This window comes from Phoca vitulina, unplaced genomic scaffold (genome assembly GCF_004348235.1).
Source record: "Phoca vitulina isolate PV1807 unplaced genomic scaffold, GSC_HSeal_1.0 scaffold4, whole genome shotgun sequence".
NCBI lineage: Eukaryota > Metazoa > Chordata > Mammalia > Carnivora > Phocidae > Phoca > Phoca vitulina.
Window position 1 is genome coordinate 30,047,332 of NW_022589707.1, and position 25,457 is coordinate 30,072,788.

The 25,457-nt window shown below is 40.6% G+C and overlaps 1 protein-coding gene across 1 annotated transcript in view; it reads left to right on the top strand.

Annotated features, from left to right (window-relative positions):
- Positions 1-25,457, top strand: part of DOCK4 (dedicator of cytokinesis 4) — a 427,515-nt gene that overhangs the window by 193,864 nt on the left and 208,194 nt on the right. The window contains 3 exon segments of the mRNA XM_032401750.1: positions 3,305-3,453; positions 8,389-8,473; positions 15,372-15,523. Coding sequence (XP_032257641.1) covers positions 3,305-3,453; positions 8,389-8,473; positions 15,372-15,523 — 386 coding nt within the window.

The following is a 25,457-nucleotide window of genomic DNA, read 5'->3' on the forward strand; positions in this document are numbered from 1 at the left end:
CCAGCACTTTGCCTTTTATGTGGCAGCTTGTGGGGAACAAAGTTGAATTTCCTCTTGATTCTGCCTTACCTAGCTATTTTTACCTGCTTTTCAGGTTGTGAACATCTCTTCTGGGGACATACTTGATTGGCTTGAAAATCTATGTGTTGTAAGCTCTAGGAGTAACTTTTCCACCTCCTGATGTCCTGAATAATGGACACAGAGAGAGAATTATTTAAAAGTTCCCCTGGATACTGACGTGGTAGTCAGTTATGTTAGGGACAAATATGAAGTTGAACCTGGAGATAACAGATTTTCGACCTTGAGAATGAGGCTGCCTTGGCTGTATTGGGCCTTCTGGGTTCTCTTTTCCTCATATAGGTGTTTCGAGCCCAGTGTTTTGATTCACGTTCATCCTTGTTCTTTTCCAGTGGTTTTAAGGTGCCTGGCTTCTCCACTGGCAGTTGTTTGATGAGGATAATAATATCTTGTAAATTGTAAGCAGTTTATGAGATATACTTAGTATAAGTAGAACATTTAGCTTAGAAGCTCATGGTAAATACTTGAGAAATGCTAGTTGCTCTTTTTCATATCATTGGTAAGAGCCTAAATAATGTTCTTTAAAGTATCACTTAATAAAATACCAGTAATATAACCACAAAAAGCTTAGGAGAACTACAGCAGCCATCTTTTACTAAGTACTTCTGTGCAGGCCTTTGGCTGGCTATTTTATAACTTTCTTCCCTGGGGCTCTGCCAAATTGTTTTTATTCTCAAATCTTTAGCAGAGATAACCTATTCAGGGTCTCACACTAAATGGTAAAGCCTGAGTCTAAAGGTAGATCTGCTGCTTCAAAACCTATGCTGTTTTCGTTTTGAGGCAAATGAAAACTTACCCATCCTCCAAAACACTAATACAATTAGTTTTTTGTTATGTTTCCCATATATTGCAGGAACTTTCAGATACTGTTTTATTCCAAGGATTGAATATCGTACCCCTACCCTTTTCATTTAATGTTAAACCAAGAGCATTTTTCATATTTCTAAATAGTCTTCATAACTGTCCAGTGTTTACAGTCCACTTTTTCAAGACTCATCATTTTATGACCAGCTCTCAGCCCAGACCCGATATGTATTACTTTCCCATCAGGAGGGCAGGTTTGCTGGTTAGGGCTACAGTATGTCAGGGTTCCTGCGTTCCCTTCCCTAAAAGGAAAGCTGACCAGCTGATTTTCATTTTTATGCAGGATCCAGCTTCCTTCTCATCTTAGCATTCTCTTCAACTTAAGTACTAGAGGTGACATGATGAGAAAAACACAACTGCCCAAGAGCAGGGCAGATGACTTTCACACTGGGATAGTCAGTTAAACAGAGCTGGCTTTCCATTTTGCTGCATAAGATTTGACTTACTTTATATCTTCCTTATGTAATTTCTTTAACTCTTGTGGACCTTTCCACTGACGACTGACCTCAAGTTTTTCTTGATCTTCCCTTATTGTTTCCTATGACTTAAATAGAATCTACCTCTCAAGATCCACAAAATGACCTCCTATAAATCAGGGTATCCACTCCTTCTCCAGGTGCTGGGGCTACCCAAGGGAGACACAGCATCTGTGGTCGGGGGCTTACATCCAGTGGAGAACACAGACACTGAGCAGTGAATTACCAGAGTATTGCATTACAGTGTGTCTGTAGTGACTTGTATGGGAGCGTATAACATGAGTAAAGAGTGAGAGGTGATAGAAGAACAAGCTCAATAGAGTGCTTTAAATGTCACGAGCACAATTATTTATATCTCAGAGGACCAGGGAGAATGCTTTGCTGTTCAGCCAGCACGTTTGTCTCATCTACACAGAACATTAAAACACTCCCAAGTCACCAAGTCTTGATAAAGTAGAAGACGTATCATGACTTTTTAAAATTAAAAAAAAAAAAAAAATGTGTTCTGACTGAGCATCTTTCCCCATCACACAGAACTTTTGCTATTTCTGGCAGTTTATCACAGCAGAGGGCTTCAGATGTATGATAATCTCAATCCTTGCATATCACTGTTCATGTCCTCTACTAATATTTTAGTAGACAGTAAAAGCATAGCTTCTGGTTAAGAAAGATGAAGGGTAGATACTTGGAAATGGTTTTGCCCTCAGTGTCTCTGGGTAAGAGACACAGGCTAGCTTTTGGTAAAGACACAGCATTAGTAGAAGGCTTGTTCTGGGCCAAGCGCATAGCAGTAACAGTATTAGTAACAGCCGACACTTAGGTGATACTTATTCTAGGTCAGGCATTACTCTCACAGTTTTGGTATATTAACTCATCAATCTTGACAGTGACCCTATCAGGTAGTTATTATAATATCCATGCTACAGATAAGAAAATGCGCACCAAGAGGTTAATAAATTGCTGCAGGTTTTTTAGCCAGTAAATGGCAAACTTGGAATGCAGATCGCTTGGTCAGGCTCCCAAGTCTGCGTTCTTCATCACGGCGCTGTCCTGCTCTCTTCACAAACATTATCTCCAATCCACAAAACAACCTTACGGGAAGGTAGCACTGTCTGTTCCACAGATGACAGACTCACTTGCCAAGCCTGTAGAACGAGTCAGTAGCAAAAGCAGGATTTGAAGCTGGGAGTTTAACACATCTTCCTTACATTAAGTCGCCTTGCTTCATGAATTTCACAGGAGAGTATTGAATCTGCACGCATATTTAACAAGTAAGAAAGAAAACAGTGTTTGTTCATAGAAGTCTGAATAGTGACCAGATAATAGCAATAGTGAATGAGTTTGAGAGCCCTCTGTGTACCCAGCTTATGATGGGAAATACAGTAAAGCATTAAGACCAACGTGCAAGAAATAATGAGAAAACAGTATTTTCCGTTGAATTGGCCTGAATTATGTGCAGCCACTGTTGAGAGAAGAGAAAAAAGAATGTGGGTGAGAGTTGTCAGGGAAGATTCCTGACAGAGGTGGATTCAGGTGGAGCCTTGAAGACAGAATTGGGACGGAGCTAAAGAGAGGAGGATTTGAGGTGGAAGAGGAGGCCGAGTATGTAAGCTGCAGGTGTGGAGGCGTGGTGAGGACTCTCTGCTGGGGAGTCTGAGAAGTGAAGTTGGATCCTTGGACAGCAGTGTTGTGAGCCTGGATGAAAGCATATAGAACAGAGGGTGTATGTGAGAGCGCGAGGGGAGAGGGAGCCGTTAACAGAGAGTCTGCCCACATAGTGGCAAGCGCATGGAGGGAAGCTGGACTTGTCCTTCCCTCTCCTGTGTGGTTCCCTCACCACTCACCGTGGGGACTGACCACCGCTTCCATGTTTGTGTACTTCCCAGAGAAATGAAGGCGATCTCTTCCACCGGCTGTGGCACATCATGAATGAAATCCTGGATCTGCGGCGGCAGGTGCTGGTGGGCCATCTGACCCACGACCGGATGAAGGATGTGAAGCGTCACATTACTGCCCGCCTGGACTGGGGCAATGAGTGAGTACCGTCCTCCGCAGTGGTGGGGGGGTCCCTGGTGACAGATGCTGCATAGGTGTGAGCCAGTGCACGGTAATATCTCCAGAACACACCAGATGGGGCTTTTTCAGTTTTATCCTTGTGGGGGCTTAGGGGAAGACTATCATTGATGGAGCTGAGAACCGTATCCTCTAGGGTTGGTGAGGGCACCAGGATGTTGTTTGTTCTCTAGTGCCCTGTGAGGTCAGGTAGCGTGCACATGCTCACAGAATATGAAATGTTTACAGGGATCAACCGGATATGGCTTTTGCTCAATAGGTCTTATTTAAAAATAAGCTTTAGGTTTGGCATGTGTATTTGCTTTTAATATATACCCCTTCCGTATCGTGGTAGTATGTCACCAGAGTAATCTGGAGGGAGACACTGATGCTAACACTGACTATTAAAAGTCTTAAAACAGGCGCACCGGTGGGGCGTTCATTATTGCCCTGATCCCACCTGTGTGTATGTATTGGCCCCTTTGAGGAGCTGCTTGGGAGAACTCGTAAAAAGCAGACCAAGATTTACTCTTAAAAAAAACTGACAAATCTAAAATAACCGCCAAGCACTTTAGTAAATCTCATCACTTATAGCTCTGATCAAGGCTGATATTGTGCTAAGTATGAATGTTAATATGTGGGTGAGAAATTAGAATACGCTTTGACTATGATCCTAGGCTTGTTGCAGGAAGTTAAAAGGTCCCTCAATGTCATGGTCATGTCTTCCCTTCCTTTCCTCTTCCAAATCCCCATTGGCTATTTGGACCTTCAGAGGATCTTAGGGCTACAGAATAAAAGAAAAGCCGGCAGAAAAGGAGAAAATGGCAGGACGTACACCACAGATAAATTCGCCTCTTCTTGAATCTGGAAAAACCGATTTGAAGCTAGAGCGCTGCTTCCTCTGACCGCAGGAAGTTGCTCTCTCAGAAGCCACTTTTGATTCTGCTGAGACATGACATCTTCAGATAGGAGCACAGGGACCTACTGACACATTGGAAGCCTCATGCTCACCCTGAGTACTTCTGCTATTTTGTTGAGTAAGATGTGCCATTCATCCTTTTACAGATGAGCGGTATGGTAGTCCTAAATTGTTTACCTCTACGAGATTGATTCCTGTGGGGGAAAAAAAAAACAACCATAGGTGTGGAATGGCAACAGGACATTGGACTAGGAATGCTGCTTTTTTAAGACATGAGGTGAATTCCTGAGCCCTTCTTGACTTTACTTTCTTCGCCTGTGGAAGGAGTACATTGAACTAGAGGAGATCCGCAGGCCCTTTCGGCTCCAGGGCAGTATGAGTCCAGTAGCGTTTCCTGAGGAAGAAAACGTGGCAGCCATTTGCACTGAGCCTCCAGTCTTGCCGTGTGAGATGAGGCAGGCCAGGCAGGGTGGATCCCAACGCTGTTTGAAAGGGACCCATGCTGTCTATCATGTGTTTCTTTTTCATTTTGATAAAAACTTTGAGTTTTCACTGATTTATATTGGCTCTTAGTCATTATGCTGGTCCTTGTTTAAAGACTAGTTTGTAAATAGGAAGAAAGTTGGATGAAGTAGCTTATCAAAAATAGCTTAGAAATATAGAGCAGGCAGAAAGATACTTTTTCAGTTTTAGGAAGGAAGATGATGACAGAGAGAAAAACATTAATTATGACTGAATCATGACTCATGTAAGTTCTAGCTTGTACTTTGGGCAGTTCTGTGGCTAATTTATGGTAAGTTGGTAAAACACTGATGCGTGAAAATGAACAATATAATTTATATAGCTCATCCTCAAATTCATGAGTTTTCTGAGGTCTCATTTGGTTTTCTTTGACCCCTTAACTTAAAAACAACTTACAGCACACAGATTGTGCATTTACTGGATTCTTGTAAGTATAAATCAGTTTTCTTATTGAATAGTGCTAAATGGAAAGCAAATTCAGATAATTCTCTTGCGTATTAAACTAGATCAGATTGTCCTGCAAAATTATCTGTCAGCATGTAGATCTCTGGATGGCCATAAATTAAGAACGTTCACTTTCAAGTTGTGTATCACACTGCTAAAGAGTAGTAAAGAGAAGCTGTCTGCGTGTGGGAAGCTTGGGAGGAAGAGGAGGAGGAGCTATTCTTTTTGTTCCTTAACAGAGCCATGAAAAGAAGTATTCTCACCTGGAGGTGTCACACAGAGTTAAAATAATGGTACCTGTTTCTGTTCCCCATAGAGTCCTGTGCTGTCCTTTGACTTTTCCTGCTAAGATCATACAGAAGGGAGGATCTGTTCATCCTTCTTTCCTGATGTCCCAGAGCAGTGCAGTGACTGAAATGATAAAGAACGTGCCCCTCCCCTCCCTGCTCTGGTTTCCTGTATCCTGAGCATTTTCTCCTTTCTCATTTTACCTCATTTCTTCTTCCTGATATTAAAGCACAGCCCCGATCCTGTTCTGTGAGCTAGGAAAATCTCAAACACGGAGAGTTATCCTAAGGATATACCTAGGAGTTAACAAAACAAAATCGAAACGGAGGAAACTCTCTTCATACACCTAGGACCCAGGAAGCCAGCAGAAGTTGAACAATTAAAGCTTTAGGAGAGAGAGAGAGAGAGACTTGCAAATTAAAGGCTCCTGGGGCCCCAAGCCTGGGAGGTTTCTGGACTTCACATCTGCCCCAGAACCTGTGCAGCTGGAGTTGGTCTTTACTCATTCTACAGTGATAGAGACCAGTTGCCCTTCATGTATCTTTTCTTCCTCGTGGCATATGGCTGATGCTCTTTCTGTGTCCAAGTTCTCAAAGAAGGAATCCCATTGAAAGCCAAAATCTACTATTCCTGTTTAGACTGAGCATTTTCTACCAGCCACTCATAAGCTATTGGCCAGTCCATGGATTATATGTCCTTAGGTCAGGTGTGTCTATCTGTGGGCCAGTCAAGTGTGGCTTGGGAAGGGGAGATGGTCAGATGACTAGACTGCCTCAGTAATTCCTCATGCCTCCCAGGGTAGGACAGCTTCTCATAGAAGGAGCTGTGGGTAAGGTTGATGCCATGATTCATGTGTGGTTATATATCCTCTTTACTTTGCTTGATAATCTTTCTTCAGCAATACTGACCTGGTGCCAAATGATGTCTTATAATGTAGGGCAGTGGTTCTCTCTTGGGGGAGGGGGCGAAGAATGGGGAACAGACCCTATTGGAATCCCTGGTGAGGTGGACCAAGGGGATGTATAAGTCTGCTAGGGCTGCCATAACAAAATACCATAGAGTGGGTGGTTTAAACAACACATTTATTTTCTCACAGTTCTGGAGGCTGGAAGTCCATGATCAAGGTACCATCAGAGGGCTCTCTTGCCGGCTTGCAGACAGATGCCTTCTTGCTGTGTCCTCACATGACCTTTCCTCTGTGTTTGCATGGAGATAGAGAAATCTCTGGGGTCTCTTCTTCTTCTTATAAGAACACCAGTTCTATTGGATTAGGGCCCCACCCTTTTGACCTCATGTAACCTGTATTAACTTATTATAGTCCCTATCCTCAAATATAGTCATGATGGGGTTGGCCATATTGGGTTTTGGGAGGGCACATTCAGTCCATAACAGGGAGACATGGGTACTTGGACAACAAATCACAGCACTGTTTGTGATTTGAAAGTTCAACAAAAATTAGAGAATGGAAGTGTGATTTTTAAGTTTCTCAAAGCGAAACATAATTGAAGAAAATTAAACTTTTTTCATGTCAAGGACAACTACTGCCATTAAGAACGTCACAGACATGTAATCTTCTTAAGAACAGCTGTCCCTCAGCCTGGCTGGGTCAGTGCCTGGCTTGAAGTCAGTGCTGAATCAATAAGTCCTACTTATGAAATCTCTAATGAAGTTTGGGGGAGGGTACAGAATTTCAGGATTTTTTTTTTTTAATACACAAGTGAGAAAGCTGTGGTTTTATAACTGGAAATGCCATGGCAGAAGGCTTCCATGTTAGAAAAGGATGTGAAAGGGACACAGAAAAATTATCATCAGAGAATTACAGTGAGACCTGGAATGGGGTAACTGAGGGGAGTCTGGGAGAGAAACAGTATCTTGGCCTTGATCTACAGGGTGTCACAAAGACATCGTGACACCTTTGGGATGGCCATGGAAGGTTCAGGAGATGAAGAGAACGATACAACGTTGCTATCATTGTAGTCAAGTGGACACCCTGGAGAGGAGGATGTCACCAAGGTCACTAGAGGCGACGTGGTAGTTACACTGATTTTCCTCCGTCTGTGGTAGGACATCACAAATCAGTCACCATACTTGCTCCCACTGAGGCTGGATGTATAACCTTAGAACACTTCTCAGCACAGTAAGCCACATGTCAGTCATGTCAATCCGACATAAGAGTTTAAACCATTTCGCCACCCCAGGCCTAAAACTGTGCTACCTTAATTTCTGTCCCCTGCCTCTCCTAAGTTTCTCCTAATGACTGACCCCAGAACTCTCTAAGACTGAGGACTACACACACGTTGCCAGAGATTCACATTAGAAATGTGTTCGCTCTGGATATAACTAGGCATTTTAGTGCTACGTCAAAGCCTGCAGGCCAAACCTCCCTCTTCTCAACTCTGATTTCTAGAACAAGAGTATGTCTTGCTCTTGTTTCTACCCGAGTCCACGATGGAAGGGTTTCTGTGGTGATAGTTCTTGGGGCCTCCTCTGGCAGGGGCATGCCACCACCCCCAGTGCCTGCCTATCCCCTCAATTTACCTGCCTTTGTCACTTTTCTCAAGTTAGGCCTGGTGTCCAGCCTAGTTATGTTGGCTACTCCAAATGTGGTAACCAGTTACTATAGGCAGAAAATAGAAGGATGGTGGGTGACATATCTAATTTCGAGGTGACACAGTAAAAATAGTGATCTTTAATATATTCTATAGAGATGATTTTTTCCCCAAACTTTTGCCATGTGTTTTCTAGACAACTGGGACTGGATCTGGTGCCTAGGAAAGAGTATGCAATGGTAGATCCAGAGGACATCAGCATTACGGAGCTCTACCGACTGGTAGGTACAAGAAATCTTGGTTCACAGCCTCACTGCTAATTTTGTGGTTTCTATGGTGCTCTTCATACTTGATTGATTTTGTAAGAACAGGATGTTCCAAGTTTAATTTGGAGCAAGTAAAGAGAATTGAGAGCTGAGGTGACCATGCCCCAAGTAAAAAACTGAGGTACTTTACCTGTTCCAGAATCATATGATGTGCTCTACTGTGCTCTCAAGTCTTAGATACTAGGAAGTAAATCCAAAGAAGTTTTAAGTTCTTTTGCACATCTTTGCACATTTTGTTAGTTTAGTGAAATGCCTACAAATCATACATATTTATCTGTTGTGTTCCAGGACAGTGTTGGAGCTAATGATATCCAGTTATTCTTCCCCAACATGTTTTACCCCCACTCCCTGCCCCCATTACCACTATCCACAGAATCCATTGAAAGTGTCTCCTCCACTGTCTCCAACTGCTGATCTTACCCCACCCCTTCTAGACCCTAATCCATCCTCAGTGCTGAAGTCTGTTAATAATTCTAAGATATTTGATCGTATTGCCCATCACCTACAACTTGAGTTTTTTCCGAGTTACGTGGTAAATTAAATCTGGTCCAATCTGCCTTGTATTTAGCCTTGTATTCTTTTTTTTTTTTTTTAAGATTTTATTTATTTATTTGACAGAGAGAGAGCACAAGTAAGCAGAGCGGCAGGCAGAGGGAGAGGGAGAGGGAGAAGCAGACTCCCCGCTGAGCAGGGAGCCCAACATGGGGCTGGATCCCAGGACCCTGGGATTATGACTTGAGCCAAAGGCAGATGCTTAACTGACTGAGCCACCCAGGCGCCCCTAGCCTTATATCTTAATACTTGTATAAAAATTACCTAATTTCTTGATATTAACTAAGCTCTTTTAAAGCCCCAAATCAAAGAAGACTGTGGCCGGGAAGGGCTTTCAAAGGCCATTACGCCAGTGTAATTTTACTTTGGTATGGTTTCCCATGTGTCTTACTATAATGTTCAAAGGAACAGCTCCTATGGTAAAGAGAAGACTCCTTTTTGGAAGATGCTGCCTCTTTTGGATAGCTTCCCAAGTGTACAATAGTCTTCATAGAATAGTGGGAAATTCTTGACCTGAAATGATCTGGATCTGAGAAATGTGGGGAAAAAAAATCATCACTAGGCCCATCAGAGCTTATGTCTGATTTTTAGAAAGCAGTTCTACCACTTTTGGTTTTTTTCCTTAGTCGCTGATCTGTTCAGATTATCTCTCTACACCTTATTATGTCAGTTGGAATTAATTCTGCTTTTTGTAGAGAATTTCCTTCACATTGAGCTTCTTGAGAGTGATGTTTCATGTGGCACACCTTTGTGGCATCATTGCTAAGTAGATATTTGGCACATAGCAAAACCACAGTTAAATGTCAGTTGGAGGGAGGCAGAGAAGGAGGAAGGAAACAAGAGTATTTCAAGTTCAAGTTATCCCTAATTCTTCGCTTGCATAACAAGTAAAATCTGTTTAACTTACTTGCGAGTCACATCCTCTAGTGGAGCATCTTCATGGCAGTTACTTTATTTAACTCATTGAGCATCATATGTGTCTCTCACTTCTTTAATCTCACTTGGTTGGAAGTTTCTTCAGGGTAGGCACTGTCTTACGCTTCCTCTATCATGCCCAAGGTAATCTTGTACAGTGCTTTATACTTGATAAGCAATCACTCAGTGTTTTTGAGGTCATCATGTTATTATGGAAAGACCATGGTTATAGATCCAAAAAACTAGATTTGAATTCCCTTTTCTCAGGTCTGTAGTCTTGAGCTTATCACTTAGTCTTTCAGAGCTTTCCGTTCTTCCTCTGTTAAGTAAGGAAATAATTCTTACCATGTTTGTTAGGAAGATTAAAAAAGAAATGCATGTAAATGACCTTTCCTTGGCAGTTAATGTTTGCAGAGCACCTAAGCATTCAGTTGATTTTCATTCCTTGCTCACCTTTGCTTCATCTTTATTAGAGAGGCAAGCGGCAAGAGTGATTGATACCTTATATGCTCAATCTTAAGATTAGATCTGGCTGTGTTCAATGAAATAAATAGTAGAAGCTTAGACATGATAGAAAGTTATTTCTTTCTCACAATATGCAAGCCAGGAGGCAGGAAGTTCTGGGCTTGTGTGTGGTTTCATGATGTTGAAAGTGATAAGGCTCTTATTTTTCTGCCCAATGGTACATGGTTTCCATCATCGAGGATACTTCCAAGTTTGATACAGCTGCAAGGGCTCTAGCCATTACATCTGCTCTCCAGCAGTAGGAAGAAGAAAGGTTCTTAGTTCAAAGACTTTAAAGAGCTTTGCTAGAAATTCCACACAACATTTGCAGTTATATTTCATTGGCCAGAACATAGTCACATCCCTGTATTTAGCTAGGGATGGCATACACTTGATAAGCAACTAACAGTGTCTGACACAAATATATTTTAGTTTTTCTAGTTTGATTTTGTATGTGTGCGATTTTATCTTTGTTCTTTTCACCTAATGTCCTATATGGGTTGCCAAATTGATTTCATCTTTTTCAACATTCTGATTTGTTTGTGATGGCCGCCTGGAGCGCCATGTTGATACAATTCTGGGGTCTCATCTGGGCTATGACTGATGAGCAATGGCTGTCACTGGTGCAGGGGACTACCACTGATGAGTAGTGACTGCCAGGCCAGGGTGTTTTCCATTTTTATAGCTCAAATCCTAGCCCAGAGTCTTCATTTCTGATTTTCCATGAAAATTTAATTTCTCCCTGTAGTGGTTGTATTTTACTGTTTGTAAAGCAAAGACAGTAGCCCAAGAAAAACCCAAATTATGATAAGGTTCAAAAGGACCTGCTATCTTCAAGGCAGGTTTCTGTTTATACCCTGGCCTAGCAATAATCAGATTGTCCATTGCTCTGGTCCTTTTCTCTGGGCAACCTAAAAGTGACTGACTGTATTGACTTCACCAGGGAGAGTGTGCAGGCGCCACCTTCAATCCCTTGCTGTCGTCGTCATTGTTGTTGTTTTGGTGATTATCATCACTTACGGATCAAGGGCCATGGCATGCATGCCCCAGTAGAGGATGTTTGATTGATTGTTACCACTTGTTTGTTTGTTTGTTTTTATTGTGTCTTCTCCATGGCCTGTTTGAAACAGATGTTTGTACATTGCTAAATCCATACTGCATCATTAGAAGAAGAAAAAAGTCTTGCTTTAGATTTTGGATAGCCCTGTTAGCAGATCTTTCTCACCTAATTATGTTCATCTAAGCAGTAAAACGTGCTAAACCTCGCAGTGTTAACATATGTCCACTTGGAACGTTTGGTTTTCTGCCAAAGGCCAGATCCCAATCCTCTTATAAATAAAGAGAGCCTTAGCTAGATTCTCTGGTTATCTGTGCATACAGAATATCTTTTTATAAACCTTTCTTGGTTTTATAAGATCATGTTAACTTCTTGCTTTGTGATCCTCAGTGGATGGACCAGGGGTTCTCAAACAGAGAGCAGGGGACATTTGGCAATGTCTGGAGACATTTTTGGTTGTCACAATTGGGGGTGGGGTGGATGGGGGTGGAGAGAGGTGCTACTGGGTCTGGTGTATAGAAGCCAGAGAAAGCTGCTAAACATCCTACAAAACCCAGGAAAGCCCCCACAACAAAGAAATATCCAGCCCAAATGATCAGTAGTGCTGAAGTGGAAAAGCTGTGGTATAGGCAATCCACACAGTAATTTATACATTATATGAGGGTTAAAAATTTGCATCCCTTCAATAAATCTTTAGAATGAATCTGTTTCTTTTCCTAATCAAAGGTCTAGTTAAATTATAAGTGCATTTAGAGTGGCTGGTAGGTGCCTTTGTAACCATAATTTATTTCACAGATGGATTTTTGTCTGTTTATTATAACTACCAAATTATAGCCCTTGAAGTGTGAACATGCCTTTTTAATTTTGTTTTTGTAATAATATTTTCACAGAGATATTTTTAGCAGTTCCCCACTGTAGTGAGTTAACAAGAGATAAACAAGTCATCATAACCTACTTACGTCCACATCTTTTCCAGACCTGGAAGAATGGTGGGTGAGGGAAGAGGAGATTTTGGTGCCATTTATGATGACTCATGTCACATGTGCATAATCAGGGTAGAAGCAGACAGGCTTAGGACAGGCATGCATGCAAAGATCCAAGGTTCCAAGGCAGTAATTGTACAGAATATACAACAATGCATTTTTCAGTCGGCTTTGATTTGCATGTCTCTGCATAGGATCTCAATCAATAGTTCTCAACCCTCATTGCACATTAGAATCACCTGGGGAGCTTTTAAAACTATCACTCTCTGGACCCCCATCCCCTAGAAATTCTAATTTAATTGTTCTGGGATAGGTCCTGGGCATAAGTATTTTTTAAAAGCTCTCCTGGTGATTCTAAAGTGCAGTCAAGGTTGAGAACCACTGATCTAGATATATTGAATTCCTTGCATGAGTAAAGGAGCTATTTTTTTTTTTTTTTGCTCCATTTTTAGTAAATGTCATGACTGATACTAGGAACTTTGCACTGTTTGAAATAAAGACCAGATGCCTCTTTGAGGTCCTTTATTTAAATAAGATTTTTATACTTGTTTTTCCCACTCTAGTCCTTAGTAGTCATTCATTTCTTCATAGTACTTTATGCTGTGTTACCCTAAACTTTTAAGTATACCCGTAAATAAGTTAGCATTTTCAGAAAATAAAAAGCTTCTTTGTGAGTTAAAAGAGTTGTAGTTTTATGAACGTATGCTGCTTCTTTTGCTTTGGTAAAAAAGAAATTTTAAAAGCACAAAATAGAGCGACCTTCTCAGAAAACAAGGCAGAATTACACTTTTTTTTTTGCCCCCTATAGTTAGAATATTTCTCTGCAGGAAGCTTTTTCTAGCAATTATCACTAACACATACCACAATGCTGAGGTGCACTTTACAAGAAAGCGTCCTCTTCACTTTCGGAGAGAGATGTCCATTGTACCTGTTCAGTATGCAGTGATTACAGATGCATTTGCTTAATTGCATTTTTAACTGTTTACCTTTTGAGTAGTTTAAATTAAAAGATAAAAGCATGAAAAGTTCTGGTAATCTCATCCTGCTGCATTTACAACCGTAAATTTCGATGGTGTTTTTTTCCTTTCAAATCTTGGTCAGTCAGGAATTGTTGAACTAAGAAACATAAAAAAGATGGTTAATGTAGAAACAGGGTTACGTGCCTTACCCCTAAGCCAAGGACGTTACCCCATTACTGTGGGATTAATTCCTGAGCTATTTTTTTTTATTGTCTAGTGAGCCAAAAGAGGTGGCCATTAGTAATCTGTATTAGGAAAGCAAAAATACTCCTCATTCTTAGCACCTGTTCTGTGAATACACAGTCCTTGTGTATGTTTTCCCTGTGCTCTGACCCTGAATCACTTCTTGAAGGTGGTCCAAGAACTAGCTGGACCGTGCACTGTTTGTAACTGGTCCAAGTACAAAAGTGGTGAGAAAAGGTTTAGAAACCTTCATAACATTCTAACATTACCATGACATTTTTATTGTCTGTTATGGAAATATCTGCCTATAGTAGATTAGGGGGAAGAACAACTTGGTTTTTTCCTGCACCTAGTTGGAGAAGCACTGTCCTAGATGGTTCATTGGTCCTGCTCCCTCTTTGGCTCTTGGCCAAAGTGTCCCTTTCTCAGGACACCTGCTCTGACTGTCCAGAGACAAGTCAGGTCACATCCTTCCAGATCCTCGTGATAATCTGGTTCTTCCCCTCCATTTGTCACAGTTGCAGTTTCCCGTCTGCATGTGGGATGATTTTGTTGATGTCTGCTCCCCCTGGTAGATAAGATCCGTGAAGGTAGGGGCTATTTCTGTTTTTGCTCATCAGTGCATTCCCACTGCTTGGCACATAAGAGACACTTAACAAGTGTGTGTTGCCTGACTGATCACCCCCATGTTCTCTTAACCCTGGAACTATCGGTGGTTCCTTTCCTCCTTCAGCTTGTGTTAGTGCTCACTTCTGATCCTGCCTCCCAAGTGTAGCCTATGCTAGGCAGAAGTAAGATGGACATGGATGCCGTTCCTCAGCTTAGCCATCTCACTGGCTTCCCCAGTCTGCCGCCCTGTAGCCCCACGGCAAGTTAGAAACATTTTATTGCTCTCATGATGAATATCACTTGCCATAGCGTGTCTCAGAAAACTACCACAGTTTTGCAATTTAATATACTTTAACAGGATGTTTAATTATGAAAAATGTGAAATCATCGCTGCATTGTTCAGCTACCATCAGTGAAATGACCAGATACAATTTAGTCGGGTTTTTTAAAGATAACTAATAATTTATTCTCACCCTGGAAGTTGATAAGGGAACAGTAGAATCTTTTGAACATCATGCTGCCTGAATCTACTCAGCAAGTTGGTATCATTTTAACATTAATGATTTAAAACCAAAATCTTGGGGCGCCTGGGTGGCTCAGTCAGTTAAGCATCTGACTCTTGATTTCAGCTCAGGTCATGATCTCAGGGTTGTGAGATGGAGCCCCACATTGGGCTCCATGCTGGGCGTGGAGCCTGCTTAAGATTCTCTCTCTCTCCCCCTCCCCCACCACTCCCCCAATAAATAGATTAGATAGATAGATAGATAGATGACAGATAGACAGATAGATAGATAAAACAAACCAAATTCTTAAAGCAAGATCCCTTGATAGTCTGCAAACTTCATGGTTTCTTATTTTAGAAGTTGGAAGAAAATTTGGAATGTAACATCCAACCAGATGCCAAATCCACAGGAAAAAAAAAAGAAGATACCACAGGACATCATAATCATACCATAGCTAACTAGTTTGTTGGATCCCATTGTTTTCTTCAGTCCATGCTGATCATGTTTTTGTTGGGGGGTGTTATTCAGATGGAGCACCGACATCGGAAGAAAGATACCCCAGTGCAGGCCAGCAATCACCACCTCTTTGTGCAGATGAAGAGCCTCATGTGTTCCAACCTGGGGGAGGAGCTTGAGGTCATCTTCTCACTCTTTGACAGTAAAGAGAATCGACCAATCAGGTAACTGCATATGGAAACATGACTGGAATTTCTTAATGTTGGAATGGTGAGCATTTGTAATTGACAAGCTTTAGGATATATGACCTTGTATACTTTTCCTTTATGAGCTCATTTGTAGAACTATGTGAATTTCTAAACTGCCTACCCTCTGGAGGTTCCCATGAAAGTTAAATGGGGTGATGCATACAGAAGTTCTTTGAAAAACTCAAAAGGGGTGTAGAACCATGATAATGATTACTAAATGAAAGTATGGCATTGATATCAGGTCTGTTATTTGAGTTACTTTGTATTGATAATGCAAGGAAGACAATATTTCTAAAGCCCCAAGTTGGTTTGCTTATCAAGGTCAACATGTTGTATTTTTCACATTTGTGGTAAACAATTGCATTATTTTTGTCCTCTGTGCATCAGATAATATCAAGAGAGGGGTAAGTACTTGGAAACCTTCCCATTAGAGTTTCAGAGCTGTGAAATGGTAAAAATGGTATATTTTTTTCTTTCTCAGTTCTCAGAGTCTTCTCTTAGGGCAGGTTTTTAATATTTAGGAAAAACCTGTAGTGAATGTTTTGGTTGTTATTCAAAAGCCTCCACTCTTTATGTTTCAAACTTCTTTTTGTATTTGTTTTAAGGTTGAACACAATGCATACCACCTTTTACATTAAAATATTTAAATTTAGTTTTAAAATTGTATCACACAACTCTCACATGACCCAACTTCACCGTGTTTTACAAAATGATGCTTATTAAAATGCCGACAATTTTAAGCAACTCTGAGCCACATATATTGTTTCATAAACACAAAAAATTCTGGCTGGGTGATGGACATTGGGGAGGGTATGTGCTATGGTGAGCGCTGTGAATTGTGTAAGACTGATGAATCACAGACCTGTACCCCTGAAACAAATAATACATTATTATGTTAATTAAAAAAAATTGAAAAAAATAAACACAAAATAATTCTGGAGTATTTCTCTCCTGGTTAAAAAAAAAATACTTGTTTTCTCTAAGAAATATGTGTGAAGTTTATTTTTAAAGCATTTATAGCCATAAAATCTTCAGTGAATTAATTTATGTGTTAATCATAACCTACTAGTAAGGGTACCTTCTATTCTTGACAAGTGGACTGAATCCATAGAATTTAAAGATAGTATTTTTGGATAGCAAGGACAGAATTTATAAGATGTGTAAATAACAATGATAATAGTTTCAAAATCTGCTTTATACACTTTTAAAGGAAATGAATCAGTAAGTTAGAAACACAAACCAGCAGTGCTAAAAAGGGAAGAAAATAAAGGCTTGAAAAATAGATCCAAATTGCAGCTTAGCACTTGCTTTAGAAATGTGAAAGATTATTTAGAGATAATACTTGCTAACATATTGAAATGTGTCTTAGAGAGCTTGGTTTCCAGGTAGTTTAACAAAAATTCCTCATACCATTGTCTATATAATATGTTGTCTCTAAAATATTTAACAAACTATAGGAAAAGTAAAAGGGAGAAATGAGGTCACTCTGCTACTCATTCCTGTTAAGCTAAGGTTTTGAAGACTATATAAATTCCCCTTTGCCACTAATGTTCACATTGTATCACCACAGGAGTGTGTTAATTTAGGATTAATATTAGCCGCTCTCTTAGTTTTGTCTTGTTATAAACATTTTGAAATTTCCTGAAACATCCTTTTAGGTTTTAAGCAACAGAGTTCCCCTTCTTTTATTCCTATGTACTTGATGAAAGTAGGAAAATAACCTGGGTGCACGATCCCCAAAATATGTTTTTGTGGTCCCCAAGTTCAGACCGGGAGCTGGACCTTTTTCCTGCTCTGTGACGTGGTTGGGCTCCTATAGGTTCCTGCCTCTCTCTTCTCCCTCCCCCTTTTCTTTGTCTTCCCCTCCCGCTTGCCTCTGTCACACACACTCCTCTGATAATCCACCTGATAAGTAGTGACCCTAGAAGAAATCAAGCCTAAATCCCTCTTCACTACTTCTGTACCCGTAATCACCGTAAAGATGATCAGCAAAAGAATAACTAAGAATGAATATATATGCTTACGAGGTGATGGAACCGTGTCAGATTTATTTTCTTGATTTTCTGAGACCTTGGGCAACACAGTGATGATTCTTTTAGGGAGTTTTCAAAACCTTGCTGTGAGTAGCTTTGGTTCCATTGAGGGCAGAGGGCAATGTCACCATTACCTTTTAAAGAGGCCTTAGGATGTGCAGATCTGGAGACCGGACTTGATTCTGGTCTTTGCAGTTGACCTTTGCCGCCCCTGACCCCTTCACTTGCCTCTGTCTTTTCATTCATCCTGAAACTGGTGACAAATCTGGCTTCCCTCATTGCTCCCAGCCTACCTCATGAGTGTAAAGTATTTGCATCTTTTCAGAAAAAGGTATTATAAAGGTAAAATATGATTTTGAGAAATTGTGTTTCTTCTTAGGCCCAACAGTGTGGGATGTATGGGTATTTTAAAATCAACTTGCATTTCTCTTTTAAACTTTTTTTTTTTTTTAGAAAATTTCAGATGTGTGAAAAGGTAGAACAGTATCATAAAGCTCACTGTAGCAGCCTCCAGCTTCAACAGTGATCGGCTCAGAGCTGGTCTTGTTTTAACCATACCCCTTTCCGGTCCTCCTCCTTGCCCCCAAATTATTTGGAGGCAAATACCAGACATCCTATTTTCAAATGTAAATATTTTGGGGGTATATCCCTAAAAAGGGGAACTCCAAAGAAATTACTGCCTAAGAAATTAATATTCCCTTATGATCAAATATCCATCTCCTGCCAGTCTTCAGTTTTCCCATCTCCTGCCAGTCTTCAGTTTTCCCATATAACTTTACAAATTCCTTATCTGGAATCCTTATCTGGAATTAGCACTTATCTGGAACCCTTATGTGGAATCCCAAATTCCTTATTTGCAATCCTTACAAATTCCTTATCTGGAGTCCCAGATAAGGAATTTGTGAATTATAAGATGTATTACAGCTGGTTGATAAGTTTCGCAAGTCACTTTTCAGCTACAGTTTCCCTCCCTCTCTCCCTCTTAAATTTTCTCGTAATTACTTTGTTGAGGAATCTGATCATTTGATTTTTTTTTTCCTGAGTTCCAAGTCCAGTCCAAACAATGTAAATCTGTAGACAAAAGATGGTATATTTAAGTGAATGCTTTTGTTGTTAAAGATCATGAGTGCTGTAATATACGAAAAATAAAACACATTCTAAGTATAATATTTATAGCATTGATCCTGACCATTAATCACAGGAAGTTACCTTGTCCGGGTATAGGTAGAAGGGCCAACATGTGCACAGCGGGTGGAGGTACGATGAGGAGAGGTAGATGTTTGTTCCTCCCACAAGGCAGACAACTGGTTGGGACTTTTTTTTTTTTTTTAACTTTCCTCTTCTAAGAAGCAAACAGCCAATATTTTTTTTTTTTAAGATTTTATTTATTTATTTGACAGAGAGAGACACAGTGAGAGAGGGAACACAAGCAGGGGGAGTGGGAGAGGGAGAAGCAGGCCCCCTGTGGAGCAGGGGGCCCGATGCGGGGCTCGATTCCAGGACCCTGGGATCATGACCTGAGCTGAAGGCAGACGCTTAACGACTGAGCCACCCAGGTGCCCCCAAATAGCCAATATTTACTGAGCACTAACCATTTTCCAGACTTCATTCTAAGTGCTTTAAAAATATCATCAGCACTAATATTATAGGTGAGAAAACCAAGGCACAGAAAGTTTGCATAGTCAAGCAGGATTTTACTGGCCAGAGTTAGACCTTCAGAGACTGGTAGTCTTAATAATAAGCTGTTATAAATTATTGGTAATGATAATACTAAACCTAACACAGGGCCACAGAAGTACTCTGTGCTACAGAAATTGGTTTTCTGAATTGAGTCCTTCTCAAGTACTTTAAGGAAACCAAAGTATCATTGACTCTTACTTTGCGCCAGTGATAAGTAGCTTAGCAGTACTTGGAGATAGCAAATGCAAAAGGAGATAACATATGAAAATTGTCACCTCCTGGTTCACTCAATGGAACCATGACCCGCATGTGTCTCCTCAATACCAGGAAGGGTACGTTTTCCAACAACAAACTTAAATTGTCACTGAAGCTGGGCCGTACTTAGAAAGCCCATTAATTTTATCTCAAAACAATTTCTATCCGAAGGTGCCCCTGAATGTTAGGCCTCTGATGCAAGACAACTCTTGCTGTAAGTAATCGCAAGGACTTAGTCAACCTCTGACGCCATCTTGCTCACATACACCTACCCTGTCCTTTTCCAGCTTACCTTCCTCAGTTGTTTGTGTAACAGCACCAGCCCAGAGCCCCCTGCAGATAAAGCTACATTGGACTCAACTGTCAGGAAATATAACATACTTTAATTTATTTGAGTTTTGTACGGTCTTGACATTTACATAATCGGTAGAAAAATGAGTTTGATAAATTAAGTTTTATATGAGTAAAGTGGTTTTCGAGAACATCTGTCTGGTTGAAAGTTTGTAATTGCCTCAGTCTACAAGGGTATAGCTGGAAAAGTCAGGCAGTCATTTCCCTAGATACCATCCGTAATTTTATTTTGTTTTATTTTCTTCTTTTCTATTCTATTTATTTAACAAAGCACTTATATAATGCATATGATGTGCCAGGCACTGTCTAAGCTCTTTTAAAAATATTTACTTATTTATCCCTTGTAACAACCCTATGAGGTAGGTACTATTACTCTCCCCACTTTTTATGGATGGGGAAACTGAGGCACAGAGTGATTTTTTTTTTTTTAATAGGTGACACAGCTGGTATGTCGTGTGGCTGATATTTTAACTTGCAGCCTCATCAGGTGTCAGTACTCTGAATCACTTTTCTACACCCATTCTCTTCATCTTTTGTACTTATCATATCCTGTTTTCTTCCTCAACCAAGTTTTATTCACCAGTGTGTGGTAAGGGGTTTGTTGAGGATTTGTTTTTTTAAGAAACCGGAGTGGGAGAGAAAATGAGCTTGTTGACAGGAAGGATCTAGTAACAAAGGAGAGGCTGCACTCAGAGGACAGGGGAAGTCTTTGGTGGATCAGTGTCCCTTCGGAGGCATGAGGAAATGGGCTTGAGACTGCAGGCGGGGAGATGAGCCAGGGGCCAGAGAAAGGGACAGGGTTGCGGAAGGATGTGGATGTGCATAAACTGAGCTATAGGATTGGGAATATCAGGAGGTTTTTTTTTTAATATATATATATTCATATATATTTAATATATGCATATATTTATATATATGTCTCTCTCTATATATAAAGAAATCAAACCAGTTAACATTATATGCTACAATGTCTCCTTTGGCTTGCATTTAAAATTGGTTGTTGAACAGTTTGGTGACAGGAGTGCCCCCGGTGTTTCCGTTCTCCACAGGCCGTACCCCTCTGCGTGTGGGTACTCAGTCATGTCTTCCCTGTGTGGATATGTGTCAATTAATCTACAACAGACTATAAATTATATGGGCCAGTGAAAATGACATCGTTCACTGGCTGACTACTTCCCTTATAACTTTCATTACTTTGTTTACTGATGTATCCTAAGGCTTCATTAATTAAAGCTGTAAATTTGTTTCACGACTAATCTATTACTGTATTTCATTCTCATCAGAGAATTTATTTAATAGGACCTAAGTGCCACAAATGGGTACTTAGCTTAGTACAGGGCTGCTCATGCATGCATGCTGCTGGCTTGGCTTTTTTTTTGAGAAAATAGCAGCAGGGTAGTACTCCTGGAAAGTCTTATTCTGGTGATTCAATTCCAAAAGTCTTTTCATAGTAGTTAAATTCAGATAAAATTTATTTTCTGTCGGTACCTTATTCGCATTCTTTCCTGAAGTTATGTATTTTTCCTACCATCATACGTGGTAGGAAATACATACAAAGTCTTCATTTTCTTTGAAATGCCTCATTTCCATGTAAATTTTATGTTGCCCACAATCACCTTCTTTTTTAGTATATCATCGTAATTCTGTCATTTATGAAAAAGATAAGTAGTGAATATTATTGGTGGGGCACAGGTTTTTTTAAATGTGAATTTATACAGAACTATGAAGTGTGTCTGAATGTATCTCCGTCCTCAAGACACGTATCTTCCTATATCTGGTCGAGGCACCACTGTATGGTTTATAAATGGCCCAGCTCGGTGTCAGAGAGCCTGGGGTTTTTTTGTTTTTTGTTTTTTTTTTTTAATTCAGTAGCTGAATCAGCCTGGGTGAGTTAATTCATTTTTCTTATGGCTGTTAATTATCTGCTAAATGAAGATGATAATAGCACTTTCCTCTCAGGATTATTTAAGGATTAAATGGGAGAACAGATACACTTCATAGTGTAATGCTTGACACCTGGTAATTGGTCAGTAAATGGTAGCTCTAAAGATTACGATTTTCAAAAACCCAAATAGGAAATATACTTTAACATAACCAGAAATGATAAATAGTATTTGGTCTTGAATTCTTATATTTTATAAGGAATTATTGTTGATTTTTTTAGGTACAAGTTATTATAGTTTAGGTAAGATTCAGAGAGACTTACTAGTAAACAGAATGGCATCAGGGTTATGATTTGTTTTAAAATACTTCAGCAAGAAGAAGAAGAAGAAAAAAAAACGAGAAACAAAGTCAGAATAAAAGGATAGGTGGAGCCATATAGTGGAGCTAATTTAATGATTATGGGTTCCCTGTGGTAGGTATATGGGTTCTTGGTTTAACTTTTATCAATATAGTGTGTATGGTTAATGAGTTACCTGCTTGAAATGTTTTCTGCACGTAGGCAAACAAGCAATGAAGAAGAAGACTGGTTTATTAATCTGGGGACTAGTCACTAGTTGCATGGATGGTCTTGGTTCCATTCTGCCTACAGTAATATTCCTGGGTTTATATAAACTGACAATAATATCCCTGATAATGAATTTGGCACAACTTGAGAGGAATGTTTTCCCAAGGTCTAGGACATTCAGTATTTTATAATATGTGCGTTATAACACTACCTTTAAAGCATAAGCTTTGACTTATATATAAAGCAAAGGAGCATCTTTTAGCAGATGAATAAAGATTCTGTGAGAGGAAATACCTTACATGCTCAAGCAAAATCCTGGGTCTTCATTAGCACCAGCTTCCCAGAAACTCTGAATTGGTACAGGTGTGTCCTCTCAAAGGTGAAGAATTGCAACAGTTCTGTGAATGACAGATTACCTCTACCCATTCAGTTGTTCATTCATTCCCTCATGACACAAGCTACATGGGAGCATCTGTTGTGTGCTAGCAGAATGAGACCTTACTGGAGATTCAAAGGCGAATCCTGGAGCAAATGGCAGAAGGGATCCAGGATGCAGGGGAAGGAATCTACTTTGAGAGGAAGGGCGCCACTTCTAACATGGGAGGAAGGGAGGTGAGGGCAGTGAAATGTACAGAAAATGTTGAGATGGAGAGACTGGGTTTGTGACCTTGATCTTGTATAGGTAAGGCTGGGAAGCAAGATCTGCTGTCACTGGAGAGCGAAAGAGAGAGTGAAGTGGGGGCTGAAAGTGATTTACAGGAACATGGTGAGCGGACGCTGAGCAGAAGTGTGGTAGGAAGTGAGTTAGTGAGGAGTAATAGAGTTGCTGTGTGTGGTGAGGCCCCTCGGAAGAGAGACGTCTGAAAGGGGTAGTGAATCCTGGCTCCCAAGTTACACAGCTAATTCCAGGGGTGCTCAGGAAGTCGGGGTCCAAAGCAGGTGCTGGCGAGATGGAGATTGAAGCATCAGAGTTGGAAAAGAACAAGAAGATTGGGAATCTAGCATCATGATGAGGAGAAGCAAAGAAATGACAGCCGTAGCTTCTGATAGGTCTCTTCCGAGGCAGATGTGATCTAATAATAGTCTTTTCATTTTTTAAAGGAAATTAAAGAAGTGGCATTTTGTTTTGTTTTTGCAGGTACTGGGAACATTTTTCAAGAGCTTATAGAAGGCAGCTGTCAGAGAGAATGGTTACTCAGCCCAGCCTAGGAAAAATGTGTGTCTGTGTTGTATGCATGGTAGTACATTGTACGTATTGTACATAACACAGTTAAGAGAGCGGATCAGAAATTTTAATTCTCTGAGCGCTGTGCTAGAATTTCTCATTTCATACATCATTTGCAACTGATTAGAGTGTGATCACATGAGTTCAGCATTGATATTTTTATCATAAATGAAGAGCATTTACGGTTTGTGAATGCTGAAAGGTAGCTGGCAGAACTCTTCTTAGAGTTTTGGGTTATGAAGCTAACTCAAAATTGTAACCTCCCCAAAGCACGGCAACAATGTAGTGACAAAGTCTGGCCATACATGCAGGGAGCACAACTCTGCTTGAGAACAAAAATAGATGAAGAAGGCGTTCAGAACTCCTCCTTGGATTGTGGCAACATGGGCTATGCTGTACGGCCTGGAGCGTTTCCTGCTGTGTCTAGACGTGCTGGCGCACATCTTACTGTGGGCGTCTGTCCACCAGTGACCCACAGTGACCTTCCCCTGGGGCCTCCTGTTTAAAGGTGCTACCGCTTCCTACTCTCTCTCTTCTTTTCCATCACTTAATTCTTCCAGCAGGTGCGTGAAGATTGTGACCGTCATCACTTTGGAGTTAATCGGATTTTGTGGTTTGCTTCCCCTTTGGTCACACTTCTGTGTCACGTATTAAAAAAAATAACAACAACAAATAATCGCTTTGGAGATGTGGTGATGTCTTTCATTGGGGACATTTTAAGAAATGGACCAGGAGGCAGATCTAAATTAAAACAAAAGAAGCAGAGAAATAACTTCATCCGTGCTGAGAACACACAGGGCAGAAGCCATCCACTCTTTTTATCTGTAGCATTTTAAGAGCCTTACAATTCCATTCATTTTTCAAATTGCAAATTAATACGTGATTGTAACGATAAGTGGCTGGAAATTCAAGGTGGCAGAAAACTGAAAACTCAGAGTCCGTGGATTCAGAACTGGCTTTCTCATTCTTAGCTCTCCCCACTCATTCTGGCTCCTTGCCTCCTCTTACTTAGACGGTGTAGTCTTGGAGAATGTGACCAGAAGGTCCTTTTACCCCTCTTCCTGTGTTTTGAAAGACGACTGGGTTGGTATTCTTTTTACCAAGAAGCTGGTCATCTCTTTCTTGCTCTGTGCTGTGTTTGCTGCTTGTAGGGAATTCAGATTTCATTTTCCTAAGTTCCCCACTGAAGAAGTTACAGTCACACTGAGCAACCCATCTCCCAAGGACTTCTTTGGCATTCGGTGCCATTTCTGTTGTAAGACGGTTGAGCACTGACAGAGGAATAATGAATGATAGGGCCCTCGTTGGCTCCTATTCTGAAGATAAGACTTTATCCCCTCATCATCTTTTTGTGTCCACTGGGTGGGCATTGATGCGGTTAAAGGAAGCTTATAAGTCTTTGTTGTTGTTGAGGCAACACATTGTAAGATCATGCCATTATTGTCTTCATTTTTGTTGTCATCCTTCTACTCTGGTGGGGATGTGCTTACCAGTGAGAGGGAGAACTCGAGGTGTTGAGGGCTTCCGGAGTGTTGATGGAGTTATTTCGTGGTACTCTGTGTGCGTCAGAAGCACACTGTCGGACCTGTCCCTATGGGAGCATCATTTGCAAAATCTGTCATGCTAAAAAACGTGAATAAAAATTGGCAGACACATATACAGTGCCTTTTCCTCAGTATTTCTATTTAGAGATTTTTGACTGCAAGTTAAACAGAGACTAGGTCTTCTTTTTATTTCCATTGAGCATGATTTCACACTGTTGCTGTTGAGTCATTGATGTTCATTCATTGAGCAAACAATTACTGCTGTCCTCCTCAGAGCCAGGCACTGATCTGGGCAAGTGGGGACACATCAATGAATAATACAGGAAAAAAAAAATCCCTGTCCTTCCAGAACTTGGATTCTAATGCTACTGAA